Source organism: Berghia stephanieae, chromosome 6 (assembly GCF_034508935.2).
Source record: "Berghia stephanieae isolate SIO BIC M18660-M18661 chromosome 6, UCSD_Bste_1.3, whole genome shotgun sequence".
In the NCBI taxonomy this organism is placed as follows: domain Eukaryota; kingdom Metazoa; phylum Mollusca; class Gastropoda; order Nudibranchia; family Aeolidiidae; genus Berghia; species Berghia stephanieae.
Window position 1 is genome coordinate 9,770,501 of NC_088365.1, and position 15,277 is coordinate 9,785,777.

Genomic DNA, 15,277 nt, shown 5'->3' on the forward strand with positions numbered 1-15,277 from the left:
CATACTCACCAAGCAAAGTTCTCTCTTGATTAACAGAGCATGATACCACTTTTACTTTCTTTTCATATGTGTAAAGAAGCTGAAAACAAATTTCAAAATATTTCATGTGTTGTAAGAATTGCATTTAAAGAAAGAAAGATACGATTTATGGGAAGCCCATTTTGTAGCAAACCAGTCACTTAAAAAATAATATTTTATCTGCTGAGGGTCTTCAAATAATATAGCATAGTGCAGAACTATACAACATATCCGTTATCATTAAATACATTTGATAAATTTCTTATATCATTTGGAGTTAAGCCCTGTGATGATCCGAATGCGTAAAAAATATATAACAAAATTAATGTTGATTATCAACATTACAAAATTACATACATATTGCTTTTGACTGTCAGCCTCGTAGATTCCAAAGTGTGTGACAAATGCTGGTGGTTGCTGTTTAATAAAAAAACAAACAAACAAGAATTAAAAAACAAAACAAAAAAACCCCCAAAAAACACACACTCACACACACAATAATATACAGTGGTCTCCATTTATAAGCACTCCAACTACAAGCACATTATTCAAGCACTATCATCGGGAGGAGGCTTAAGCATGCTTAATGCCAAAGCGTGCTTGAGTTCAAAGAAGACATAATCCAAAGATTTCCACGAATTAAACTTCATGAGTCCTTTTCCTTTGTTGGTTAGTGTACCTATTTGTAGCCTGTAAGTGCACGTTTGTGTGTGTGTGTGTGTGTATGTGTGTGTGTGTATGTGTGTGTGTGTGTGTGAGTGTAATTGCCTATGTGTGAGTGCGTCTGCCTGTCTCTCCCTCACTCGCCTTCTTTCAATCTCTTTTTCTCACACTTACAGCCCTGATGACTCACTGGTTAAAAAAGGGCTATGAAAAGGAACGGAAAACAACTAATAATCAGAATCAGATAAAGTCTTGTAATACAGCATGTCTGAATCCGAAGTTACAGTGCCTAAAAGTTAGTAGTCTAGATGAAATATTTGGTAAGAGACAATTAGCATGCTTAAGTCTGAAACAAGCTTTATCTCAATTTATCAAATTAATATATAAAGTGTTGCTATTGTTCTTGGTTGTATATTTTTACAATTTTTGTGCATTTGCATATATATATATATATATGTATGAGTTTGTGCGGTCATTTGTGACCATTAGATACAAGGCGAGATTGGTCGATATCCTTTGTTTTGGGATAACAATTCTGCATTGTGAAAAAATGGGTTTGGTGAAAGCTTATTGTTTCTCGTCATGGCTTACATATGTTGAGAGCAAGAGAATGAAAGTTAATCCAATTGAAATAAAATGTCGGCTTTGCATCAAAACTGCTTTTGCTTGTCAAAATCTATACATGGCTGCTTTATGAGTTTCTTTTCAATCTAATTGCTCAGTGTGTGGTGGACTAAGAAACATGTTTACAACAACTGGTTTGAGTTTACTATATGGTCAAATCAAAATTGCAATAAAAACTTACAAGTCTTGGTGAGAACAGGGTCCCATCACTTTATCTGAAATCGACCAAAGATACCGTGGATTGGAGAAAAAAAAAATCCCAAAGACTGAGAAACCATGGCTTCCCCTAACCCGAGGAACAATATAACGGTAAAGAAAATCTTTAAATCATCAATGCATTCAATTCATCTCCAACACAGACAGAACTTGCCAAAAAAGACATTGCATCTCCAAAAATGTTGCATAAGTGGACAAGAAACTTAACTTCACTTAATCACAACTTTGGTTAATCGCAAAATATTCGCTGTTCCCAAGTTGTGGCGATTATCCAGTGTGGGCTGTATTATCATCATTACCATCTATATCATAAACATTATCATTATTACTACTATCATTATTATTATTATTATTATTATTATTATTATTATCAATATTATTAATTATCCATATCACCATCGTCATCATTATTAATATCATCAGTCAAAATGGTATGCAGCACCTTGGTCTTATTGGGAATTTGAAAATTAAGTGAAAAAAAACAAACCAAAACAAAGGAAACACTTTCATTCGTTTTGCATCTTACTTGCTGTGTATCGATATCATGCCAGACAAAAATGATAGAGCCTCCTTTCTCTTGGTTGATGATGCGTGGCGTTACCACTACATATTCTGTGAAAATAAATAAAATTCTGATAAAATCATTTGGCTAGAACTGTAAATAATAAGACGAACAAATAATGAAAGTCGAATATGATTTCTTAATAAAATTAGACATAAATATATAATATTACATGAATCAGAGCAATAAGGACCTTTGTCCCTAAATTTCCATCAAAAGTTGTCTCACACAATTGGAACACGGAGCAGTTGCCTGGGACCCCTACCTGAAAGGGGATATTCAAAAACTTGAGAGAGTCCAGAGACAAGGCGCCCGGTTCATAACTGGGAACTATGAGAGCAGAACCCTAGGATGCATGACAAAAATGTTAGAAGAAAGAAATCTCATCAGCCTCCAACAAAGAAGAAAGGAAACCCGTCTGTCATTCATGTTCAAGATAATAACAGATCAAATACCATCAATAAAGGCAGACTCCTTTTTCACGCCACGACCAAACAAAAGAAAAATCTGAGCACTCACTTTCGCCAACCACATAACCGAAAACCCCATTGACAGATACGCCACAAACAATTCGAACTGCTTCAAAATCCCACAGACAAGAACACAAAACTACAGAAATTCTTTCTTCATTAGAACTATCTCGGAGTGGAATGGGCTGGATGAACTGGTCATCATGGCACCACACCTAAACGTTTTCAAGGCCCGACTGACATGGGCCGGCGCCCAATGAGGACGCCGCTGAAATACAACCAGACCATTAGTTTCTTCAGCGCCAACCATACAGATACAGAAAAAGCAAAATTGCTCCTGTGTTGATGAATCATTTGATATATTTTCACAATCTTTATTTATGTCACTTTTTCAAAAAGTTTTGCTTCATTTTCATGGGTTTATTATCCTTTGATGAGAAAACTCACCAATCTAGATGGTCATCCCCGCTCTGGCTCACTTCTCCCCATTGTGGTGGTATCTACTTCTCCCTAATTTGAATGCAATGCATAAAACTGAAACATGTATGTTTTGTTTCTAATCTAAACTGTTTTTTTTTATCACCAATAAATGATGTATAAACTAAAAGAGTGTTTGTTTCTCTCTTTTCATTGGCAGGGAGATTTTAGAATATGTATCTTGAAAAATATTTTTAGTGGCCCATTTCTTCCCACTCTCCCCCAATATACCATATGCAACAGTCTGTCCAACGATGTTAAATCTTCACCAACTCTGGGAAGCAGTTGAAAACACTTTAGACTTTAGATTATGATTAACACGACAATACAACAAAAATCCCCTCTTTAGGCGTGCAGTCAACCGCCTACGGAAATTCTTCCTAATGGAAATTATAATAATAATGATGATGATGGATGTAAGAAATTCCATGTTCATTATTCCAAGGTCAGATCAGTCAGAGAGCGTGAGAGAGTACACAGTACAGAGAACATACCTGTGCTTGCTCCAGTAGCCTTTCTATGATTGTAGATGAATTGGTTTATGGATCCTAATAAATCGACAGTGGTGTGAAGCTCTAGCATTCTTTATGCTTTTGTCGTTGAACGATTTCTCAAAGATAGAATATTCCAATTATCAAAGTTAACCAAGAGTGAGTAAGTGTAAGTGTAAGAGACTGATTTTAGATTATGTCGCTCTCGGCTCTCTCTCACTGATCTCTGTTGCTAACTAAATAAATTGGCTAAATTTGTCAAAAAGTAAAAAGGCCTCATCCTCTGCAACCTTATCAAAAGGTGCAAATATAATTGCGGGAAAACATTTAAGAATGATTGGGTTTGTGTCCATCCGATTTCAGAAACCTTTCTTCAACCTCAGATCTTAAAGATTTTCTCCTCAAATGTAAACATTCATGTTGTGAATGAACACTCGATTTACTCGATTGTTGACATCCTCATCTCGTGCCGCAAAGTCAAAGGTTATCAATGATAACTTCACTTCCGGGTCGTATGTCAAGTCTGCTTGTTATGAGTAGGGGAGGGCATCCGGATCACCAAAAGGTCACCGATGCTTTAGGTTTTGAGAAGTCAGGTCATCGACGACTGAGAACTTCCCGACCTCCACTTAGTTCTCGATGCTTTTCTCGTCTCGAGAATCTTGGTCGTCGATGCTTCTCGTATTGAGTCCCGAGTCTCGAGACTATCCTGCGCGAGCGACGCACGCGTTACTAACAATGTGTACTATCTGCATTGTTCACCCTCTCTCGTCGGCGATGATTCCAGCGAAGCTCGAGACTTTTTTGCGTCTCGATGCTTTTTTGAGTCTCGAGACTCAAAAAAGTCTCGAGCATCGCTCTAGTCATCGGTGCTTTCATTCAATACCTAGTCATTGGTATTGGGTATTGACGTTATATCATATTTTAAACAGCTAACAAAACACAAACGTTGTAAATAGGTCAAAATGGTTATAGGTATCAATGTTTTATTATTATACAAAGTGAATTTATTTAATGTATTTTAAGTTTTAATACAAAAAAGCCATCCAAAGCTCAGTTGAAGTGCTACTTCTCGGGAATTCCCGACTTTTCCTTGGTCATCGAGTTCGGGAAGTTTTGAGTGTTGGTGGCCGATGACTTGAGGTATCATCGAGACTTCCGCTCGACACTTGTTATGAGTTTTTCTGTAAAAGTCACGTAAGACCCTGTAACGAACATTTCTGTTTTTAAACAAAACTTTGGTTTGTTTCCCATTTAATTATAATTTAATAACATTTTACAAATTTAACGATCAGAAGCGAAGCGTTCTCCAGTTAAATTCCCGCAAATGGATAGTGATTAGGCATAATCGTTTATGGGAATGACGCGGGTTTGTTTGGGTTTGTGAAGGAGTGGCGTCTCTTCTTTGTTGGTTGTTTTATTGATTGAACTGACAATACAACAATATGGAGATAATTTGTCCTTTTTAAATGTCAAAATCCGTAGTTAAAACATGAATTTGTAAATGTTACAAGAATTGGCAAAAGTTCCATTGGCAAAAGCTTCATAAAAGATGTCTTCATTCAATTGCGAGAGTAGAGACAGTGAAGTGAGAATGTGTTTGCGGTCTATCCTCTATCCCAGTCCGAGTTAGTTAGTGGCGTGTGTTGTTGATTGAGTTGAGAAAATGAAGGTGGTGGGTTGACAAGATGCCCTTTTCACATGAGGCTTGAAGAATAATAAGGGTAGTCTACATTTGTTCGCTGCTTTTCCTCGTAACTCATAATAATGTGCGTCTCTAAAAACAAAAAAGCGTCTTGCACATTATCTTTCACTCACACTCACAATCACAAGATCTCTAGAGTATAAGTTATTAAGTGAATGGCTGTCATTATCCCCAGACATTTCGTTATTCCCAGACAGATATTTGAAACTCCGCTCTTTTAAACAATTATCCACATTCCAGAATATAATAGAATGTTTCCAAATGCACATAGAAATAAGGAAAGTTTATAAAATATCTATAAAAACATAAAATTAACCAACATTAAATCAGTTGTTACTACATATACACAATATGCGTCGACTTTGAAGTGGGTGTCATGGCCGAATGGTTTAGTCGTCTGCCCTGGAAGTTTTACCAGAATCGACGTTGCGGGTTCAAATCCTGGTTCCGCCACTTTTTTTTTTTTCATTTTACATTCCATCTTCTTTTTACAGCACAGTGAAGGGATAAATGTCCCATCCATCCTCCCCCACCTCTTTTTTTTTTAAACTCTCTCTCTCTCTCTCTCTCTCTCTCTCTCTCTCTCTCTCTCTCTCTCTCTCTCTCTCTCTCTCTCTTCCTTTCTAGTTTCTAGCAAATTGTGATATTCGTCCCCACTCCGATCTCAAAAAGTTTCTAAAAAGGATAAATAATTAAAAAGCAAACAAACAGAAATATTCAGAGAGCGACCAAATGGTCAGATAGAGGAGAAAAAAGCAAACAATATTATTTTTAAAAATAAAAACAATTTTAAGAAATTCATGCTCAGAAACGGAACAAAAGGTCAAACAAAAAGAAGAAAAGAATAGAATCGCACAAGATATTTTTTAAAAAGGTGGGGGGAGGATGGATGGGACATTTATCCTTGCACCTCTCTGTAAAAAGAAGACGGAATTAAAAAAAAAAAAAAGTGGCAGAACCAGGATTTGAACCCACAACATCGATTCTGGTAAAACTTCCAGGGCAGACGACTAAACCATTCGGCCATGACACCCACTTCGAAGTCGACGCATATTGTGTATATAACTGATTTAATGTTGGTTAATTTTATGTTTTTATAGATATTTTATTAACTTTCCTTATTTCTATGTGCATTCGGAAACGTTCCATATTCTGAATTCTGGAATGTGGATAATTGTTTAAAAGAGCGGCGTTTCAAATATGTTTCTGGGGATAACGAAATTTGGTTATCCCCAGACAGGTGTCTGGAATCGAACAAATTGAAATTAAGTGGTGGTAAGATGTAATTAATTTATGCGGAAATACCATTGGAAAAAAATAAAATTTTACAAACAATGCCCACAGTTTGAATTTAAATGGATGTTCGATACATTCTCTCTATCTAAATGTCTTAAAAACCTTGGTGCCTTTTTTGTAAACAATGTATCAATAACAGTAATAAAAGACACAAATTGATATAATTAGTATTAGTAAAGTCTTGAATATTTTGCTAAAGAAAGCTGCCGCTATTAAAGACTATCTCTGACTGTTGAGGTAGCTAGTCAGATTGTTGCCACTTATTTTTAATCACATATTCAGAGACTCCTACCCTTCCGCTTTTTGCATAATCTGTTTACATCCCGCGATTCCACATTCAAGGAAAAAGTTCTGCGCTTCAAAAGAGGGAAATGTTTTGTAATCATATCTAGTAAACGGTGGTGTTTTTATGCACCTCCATTGGAGGTGTAAAATCCACTGTTTGGGGTGTAAACGTGCGGTGTAGAAAAAGGAGGCTTCTCTTCTTATTTTCTGTGAATCGATCCATGAGTTTTAGATTGTAGTTGTGATTTAGTATGCTGCTTAAAATGATTACTGGTGTACATTGGTACACTGATAGTAATTAAATAATAATTTTTAAATGATCATAGGAAAAAAGAAGCATGGTACACTAATATACTGATCACAATGACCTAAGTAAAATAAATCATTTTGAAAAAATTTAATCAAAGTTTTTTAAAACATGATAAAAAGTTTTTTAAAACAACAACAGCACCAACAACAAAAGAAAACCAAAAAAAAAAAAAAACAAAGAATATTGAACTTCAATTTTAATTTGTTTTTAATGTTTTATTTATACTTTGGTCATTGTGATCAGTAATTTTGTACCTTGCTTCTTTTTACCGGTGATCTTTTAAAATTATTATTTAATTGCTATCAGTGTACCAATATTGATGATAATGATAGAGTATAAAATGATAACAATACAATTTGAATTGTACACATAGTGCACGTCGAAAGCAATGGTACCAATGTTGTTTTTAAAATTGAAGTTAATAAAAATAATAGTAATAATAATAAAATTAATATCCAATAACTATAACAATAAAATTGATTTTTTTTTTTTCATTAAAATGATTTCTAAAATTAATTGTCATCAATGGGAATCAAACCCAATACCTTCTAGGTTAGAGTCTGACAGATTAACCACTGCGTTACAGAGTCACCTGACTATTTGTGATAATGCAACTTCTATTTTTCGTGCTTTTAAATTTTGATCGCTTGTCGTCAGCGCTTGATTTATTTATATATTTTTTAAAAGACATATAGATGTCACAAATATAATTTACCATGTCGAAATACAGAAACACAGAATTGATAATGAATAGCGTGGATTGCATATGCACAACGGAGGTACATAAAAACTAACCGTTGAGATACACCGTCAACAGAGGTGCATAAAAACATTACTCTAGTAAAAATGCAGTTTATCCTGTTTACATTTTCCAATGCCATTATAACTCATAATATAGACTCCATTTTGCCTCAAGAAGCAGTGTATTGCGTGTTTAACTGCAAGGTGCTGTACATATCTGTCTGGCTACTGAATGAGTTTTGGGCAGGATACTTCATTTTGTGAAGGGAAGATTGAAGGTCTTACCTGGGTTGGGTCAATATGGATTCTGCTTTTTGGTCTCAAATTCTGGGGGGGGGGGGTGTCTTCTGATCCCTTTTTGAGGCTATTGGTTGCTTATTGATTTATTTTTTTATTTTATCATATTGATTTGCAATTCTCTTCTTTTAGGCTTAAGTTAAGATAAACTCCTGCAAGTCATTCAGAACAGTGTCACAATATTAACTTTAAGAGAAAAAAAAAATATATATGGCCTGCTCCCTCACAATTTTCTACAAACTGTACAGGTTGCCAATCAAAGAGAAATTAACTTAGAAAATTGCCATGCTATGTTGTAATGATGTTTAAAATAAATGATGAAGCCCCTATCTGCTTAAAAAAATATCTTGTTTCATCCTTATTCAGATAACCGAGATCATCATCTGATATTATTAGCTCCTCGTTTTAAATGCAATTGTTTTGGCAGATGATCCTCTTCAGTCATGGGACCCTGTAAATAAAATTCTATTCCCAGAACCATCAAGGATAAGCCAACTTTTAATATTCAAACTGAAACATTTCCTTTTCACACCTGTCTATCTTAATCGTAGAATGTCATGTATGTCTATGTGTGAATAATCAATTATGTGTGCATGTGTGCGTTTGTTACATGCTGGCTTGTTTGTATTATATGCGCTTATTTGTTGTGTCTAATGACACAAGAAATGCATTTGTATTAATGAGCATTATATAATTTTTAAAATGCACTTTACAAATCTATTATAATATGATGTGGTTGTTAGATTTCACATTTCTTCTTCTTTTTTTTTTATGGAATGTATTTTTAAAAGTCAACTTATCATGTTTTATTTACTTTACCATTTTCAGTTAGAAATGTTGTGACAAAGTCCACTTTTCTTGTCTGTGGAGTAGAAATGGCGTCATCTAGTTGTTTCAGCAGGTAGGTTTCAAGACTTCTTGCATATTTTTTTTACCTGAGGAAACGTGTATCCACATATATTTAAGAAATTGTTGAAATTCTAGTTAATTCATATTCCAATAATTTCTTTACAGTCGTCAATATAGTATCTTTTATTTCCATTTATTAATCCTTACTTTATTTTTAAGGGGGGAGCGACACTAAAGGGTCATTTTTTATTTTTATTTGATGAAATATCCTAAACTTCTGTGCACAGTCATACAACTTTTTTTCGAAAAAAGTTTCCCATTGCTATGGAAACAACGACATATTGGAAAATAAATAACAAACATTTAAAAGTAAAAATAAAAGCCACAGGCTTTTTTGTTTATCAACCGATTGCCATAATATTTTGGCCACAGGTAGACAAAAGGAAAACAAAGAGGCCCTAGAAGCCCGATTTTTTATTTTTTAATTAGAAACTTTAAAATTTAAGGTCAAAGTTATTCTCGATTATTCCCCTTGAAAAAAGTTACTTGTAAATTTCTCATGAAAGTTTTTTTTTTTTTTCGAAAATCCGGCTTCTAGAGGACATGCATATTTGTATAACACTCATTTGTAGAAAGTTTGAAGAAGGTTGGTTGAAAATTGAGGGAGGAGCTAGTATTTTGGTGACGAATATTGTAGTTCTGAGAAAAACGCATTTAAAAGTCAAAGTAAACTAGTTTAAGTTTAGGGAAAAATAAACTCTCCTCATGCAGACTTCTCGCTCTCTGATTGGATTGTGACCACATGACATAATTAAGAGCAAAGTGATTGGCTGTTGAAGAAGACAGAGCTGCCAACCCCATCTGATGAGAATGTGTACAATGGGACCTTAAAATGGGGGAGATTTCATAAAAATGGGTACAATCCTGAAATCGACGGAAACTAACCATTGTGAAAGTAAGAGGAAGGTATAATTACCTAAAGTCACACCGCACAAGCTCAATTGCAGCAACAATGATGTTCCCAAGACTATAATCCAATCCTTTCAGAATTCTTCCTCCCAGCATGAAGATCATAATTGGTCAAAAAATATATGAATATCCACTTGGTCACCAAGGTTTCTCAATAGGCTAGTAATAATAACACTAAAGAAAACTGAAGTGACTCAGTACACTGAAAATGGGTACAATCTTGGGGGAAATGCGTACAAGCGTACAATCGCTGAAAATGCGTACAATTCCGCATTTTTTGTGTAGGTTGGCAGCTCTGAGAAGAGAGAGGAGAGTTTTTACTTTTCATTGTTTGATATAGTTTTGCCTTTACTTAGTTATAAAGACTATTTGATATTCTTTCATGAAATCAGTCATTCCTTTCCACTGAAACTAAAAATGGGCATGAATTTACCCATACCATGGGTCACAAAATACGTTATTTTGAGTTGAGAAAAAACTGAAGATGAAGTTCTCATGCTAATTTTTATGCAGACATATTTATATATATATATTTAAAATGACATTTTATTCCCAATTGTGTCTTAAATCATTTAAATGTACATAACCCAACATGTTCTCTGTTTACAATATCAGTTAATCTAAAATACTTTGCCATCTTCAACAGAACAACGGGAGTTGCATATGATCAGTGTTTAGAAGCTCATTACAGCCTGTGGAATAAAGATTACACAGAACACCCATTGAGAACAAGGGTTTGTATTGAAAGGTGCAATGAGCTTGGCCTCCTTGAAAGATGTAAACGTATACCGGTAAGAACAATTTCTTGATTGTGTAGTGTGTATTGCATGTAGAAAGTAAATAACCATAAGGCATTTGGTTGGTTCGAACTTGTTTTATTTACAACTTGTTAGTTTCATTCAAACCTCACAATGATGGACATCTAAAGAATAATTTAAAGAATAATAAAGATATCACATGCATGATAAATAATCCTCTAGAAAGTACCAAAAGAATTGGGTATAATTCATTTTATACTAAGTGTTCAAAGAAGTCATCACAAGGAATGAATTTTGTAGCTAAAATTGATTTAATTTGATTCACGCTTACACAAATATACAACAGTAATTAAAAACATGTGAATGCTTGAGAATTAAATAGTTGAGCTCTTTAAGTGTCAATTCAAGTTTTTATAAAGAAGTCTAGGGTATAATTTTACACACATCCAGTGTATCTTTCCTATGGGTAAATTTTTAAAAGAATAAATGCTCAATGTCTTGTTTTTTCAAAGTTTATGTTAACATTAACATGTAACATTTCTGGTCATTTAAATTTTTACCTTATTTTTACATTGAAATTCAGCTTCAGTCAGATGCTCTTTTTAAAAATATGTCCTCTTGGTGCTTCAGCTGTAATATAACCAAATTATAATTACTAGAAGGGCGGACATGGGTACTACTAAACATGTGCATTTTGTTACAGTTACTAAATGATTAATGGCTATCATTAGCTTACTTTATGTGGCTATTTATCGACAACGGTTGTCAATATCTTGTTAATTATTTCTATCCATAGGTGAGGGAGGCAACTCTAAAAGAAATCCAAGCATGTCACTCCAAACATCACTATGATCTACTCCGAAGTAGCCAGTGCATGGATGAGAAGATGTTGCAAGAAATGTCACAACAGTATGATTATATTTATTTTCATAAGGTTGGTTTTCGATTCAGTCCTTGTTTTCCCATGCTGACCAATCATACAATGTGTGAAGCAAAAAGAATGCCATTTTTTAGTTAGTCATTACAAAAGTGAAAAAAAATTTCTTTTTTCTTTTTAACTCACTCAACCTTAACACCGACTATACCCGTTGTTTACCCAGGTTACTTTTACCCCATGCCTATTTATTACATTTTTCTGAGACAAATTATAAGCATAGTTTCAAAGATAATGTTTTTTCATTTCACATGTTAATGGTAGTTGAATAAAACTCTATCCACATGCTCATTTTAATACATTTTATCCAATTTTTTAAAGTAGCAAACATCTCTAGGATTGAGTGAGTTAAATCCACAGTGGAAACTCCCCCCCCCCCCTCTTTTTATGTTGTTAAATAAATAAAGGTTTTTATTGTCCAGTGAGGGCCTACTCACAAGCAAAGCGACAGGTTTCAGTGCAAAGTCGAGTCTAGGTTGTTCTCAGATCCCTCTGTCAAATCCCCAGTACCGAATGCCCAGCTGGGTCTGTTAGATCTGGCATTAATTACTCTGCAATTGTCTAGCGTTTTATTCACAGGATGGCAAACAAGTTTTACTCTTTAACTTTACAGAAACTGGGATTAATTTAATTCCAACTCTATGGCTCCACTGGTTCTGAAGAATTACTCCTATTGTACTGAAGTTAATTGATATATTTTGAAAGTTCGTTTTTAACTCTCATATTTAAATTGTTTTAAGATTAAATGGAAATATGGGAATATAAGAATGTATTTAGTTAACCCTATCAAAATGATGATTTATCTCAGTTTGAATTAACATCGTTTCGTTTCAAATCTTATATTTATTAATCATTTCTTATTTATGTTTTTAAAGTTCTTTTCAGAAATTTCTTTTCATGACCCATTTGATGTTTTTTGCAGGATCTGTATTATTTCTTCTGAATTTTGTTTTGCAGAATTCCTATGAAAATGCCAAACTTGCTCTGGGGGCTACTATTGATTTAGTAGAGGAAGTTGTAACTGAAAAAGTAAGTGTAATACATAAAATAGATTTTCAGACCTGCCTACTGTTACGAAAATTTCGTAGAATTTCTAAATTTTGCCTCCAATTTCAGAACGTCATGAGCATTTCTTGGTCAGTAAAACTTATTGAAAATGAAAGTTTATGCCAGACTAAATAATTTTAATTATTTTGAAGTGTTTTTTGATAATTGTGAGGGTAAATTGTTGATATTTCAAGTCAACTATAGCAAAAACTACAATTTTTATCTCCCCAAAAATACGAATGTTTAGATTTTCAAGTAGGCAGGTCTGCTGAAATCAGTTCTTGATAAAGTTCCAAAACTTGATTAATTTAAAGGGAGGTGCAAATGCAGCCTCATATAGGCTTCAAATTGGAGTTTTCAGATTTTATTATTGTTCTGCAAATTTTGAATTTTTTCCCTAGGATTTGTTCCCTGGGAATAGGATGTTAGAAAATCGGTTTATGTAGGAGAAAGTCTTGAAAATTGTTTTACTTTTCTTACCATTGAATCAAACTTCCAAATCGAATTTTGTTCATTTAATTCTTTTGATTGAAGAATGGACGTGAATCTGAAATTTTAGTTTGGCACATATTTTAAAAAATCTGGGAACCTGGATTTATTTATATCAAAATAAAGAAGTACACTTGGAATGATTCTTGTTTTAACTGCAATGTTCTGCAGTCTTAAAATTATGATGATGCTTGATAAAGGCATTGTCAATTTAAAAAAAAAAAAAAAAATCCCTTGATTAATCTCCATTTTGTTTCCTTTCTTCTCTTTTCCCCCACCCCTCTTTTCTTCTCCATACTTGTATACCATGCTAAATCACTCATTCCCATGATGGATGGTTGTCGGGGGGGGGGGGGGGGGGGGGGGGGGACCTGCGAGGTGCAGCTTCACAACACTGTGCCACAGCTCGGTCATTCGCTTTACTTTCTCTCTGAATGGACAGGATTTACACTGGCTGTATGTGATGACAGAGAAAGCCATGCTAAATATATAAATATAAATTTTGCAATTTTCACACTTAAATAATCTTTTTTGTCAGTTTTTAATAACAGTCTTGATAAATGTTTTCAGATCACCAATGGAATGGCCTTGGTTCGACCACCTGGTCATCATGCCATGAGAGAGGATTTTAGTGGATACTGTTATTTCAACAATGTGGCCGTGGCTGCTCAATTAATGATGGACAATCACGGTTTAGAAAGGTTGATTATTATTTTACTCTTATATATATATTTTTTTTTTTTAACGATAACTACTATGTTACTAGTGTGCATCTTGTGTGAGTGTGTCTATGTCAATATTGTATTGTTATAAAATGTGTAACCAAATGACAAATTGCCACTTTTTGGGGGACAATAAAGATATATTATTATTATTATTATTATTATTATGAGATCTCATTAATCATAATTTGAAGTCCAAGACGTGTTTCTTAAATTAAAACTTTGAAGGGGAAAAAAAATAATTTCTATCATTTTGGATTTAACCAATTTGATAAATATTTGATAAAATTTATTGATTTATTTATTGTTTTTATCTCGTATAGTAGGAGTAGTTGAAGCTCACAGATTACAATAATCGGGCTTTGAATTTGATGGACTTCTGAATCTAAGTTGTAATAACTGTTGATGTACTGAAATGTACAGTCAAGAAATTATTTACTGATTATTTTTGTTATTGTGTATAGCACTGCGCTAGGAAATATTTTTTATTATATTCTATTTATCAGATTTTTTATTTGTTAATTTTTTTTATTTTCTCACCCTTATCCCTTTTATCATAGAATTGTTATACTGGACTGGGATGTTCATCATGGTCAGGGTACACAGTTCCTATTCTATAATGATCCCAGGTAAAAATTGATTCTCAGATATTTATCAAACAGTATCTTGGCATTGATCATGTTAATATTGAGAAACAAAATTGTGGCATGGTTTTTTCTTTATTTTTATGGTTGTGTATATATATGTATATATATATATATATATGAAAGAAAGAGTTATGTGGTCTTGCGGTATGAGACTCGCTTTTGACCGGAAGGTCCTGAGTTCGAGCCTCGCTCGGCGCATAGTAGAGCCCTTGGAAAAGGCTCTTTACTAACATTCTCTGACCGTACTTACTCGGGTGTAAAACGAGTACCTGGCCGTTAACAGCGTTGTCTCTGTCCGAAAAAATTGTAATATCGCATAACAGGTGTCGTGTCACGTCCTACATGGTAAGTGTTGCTGTTGGCCAGGGACCCTTGTAAAGCGCTTTGAGCACATTTAGTGTATATTTACTTACTTAATCCTCTTCGGGCCTTGAGGCACACAGGGCATCCACCAGACATCTCCATTTTTTGCGATCGGCTGCTTTTGTGGTGGCTGTGTTCCAGGACAGGCCTACTTCCTTTATTTCTTTCTCCATGGTCCTTCGCCAGGTTTCTTTGGGTCTTTCCATCTGCTGTCCAGTACAAGGCTGTCTTTGGAAGTGACCCTTTTTCCATTCTGGCCACATGACCCAGCCAACGCCATCTTCTTCTTTTTATTTGGCTTATTTGGTTTAGTGTATAGTGCCCAATATAAAAGCTAAGTTTGT

The 15,277-nt window shown here is 34.2% G+C and overlaps 2 protein-coding genes across 2 annotated transcripts in view; one reads left to right on the plus strand and one right to left on the minus strand.

Moving 5' to 3' along the window:
* LOC144974449 (gamma-secretase-activating protein-like) overlaps positions 1-4,010 on the minus strand; it is a 43,906-nt gene extending 39,896 nt beyond the window's left edge. Inside the window, exons 1-4 of the mRNA XM_078917327.1 lie at positions 3,525-4,010; positions 2,048-2,133; positions 376-435; positions 10-79 (exon numbers count right to left, since the gene is read on the minus strand). Of these exons, the coding sequence (XP_078773453.1) occupies positions 10-79; positions 376-435; positions 2,048-2,133; positions 3,525-3,612 (304 nt within the window). The 5' untranslated portion in view covers positions 3,613-4,010. The remainder of the gene's footprint in view (positions 1-9; positions 80-375; positions 436-2,047; positions 2,134-3,524) is intronic.
* Positions 4,011-4,643: 633 nt separating this feature from the next.
* Positions 4,644-15,277, plus strand: part of LOC144974451 (protein deacetylase HDAC6-like) — a 33,325-nt gene continuing 22,691 nt past the window's right edge. The window contains exons 1-7 of the mRNA XM_078917328.1: positions 4,644-4,718; positions 8,984-9,056; positions 10,620-10,764; positions 11,528-11,665; positions 12,623-12,694; positions 13,772-13,902; positions 14,484-14,552. Coding sequence (XP_078773454.1) covers positions 9,031-9,056; positions 10,620-10,764; positions 11,528-11,665; positions 12,623-12,694; positions 13,772-13,902; positions 14,484-14,552 — 581 coding nt within the window. The 5' untranslated portion in view covers positions 4,644-4,718; positions 8,984-9,030. The remainder of the gene's footprint in view (positions 4,719-8,983; positions 9,057-10,619; positions 10,765-11,527; positions 11,666-12,622; positions 12,695-13,771; positions 13,903-14,483; positions 14,553-15,277) is intronic.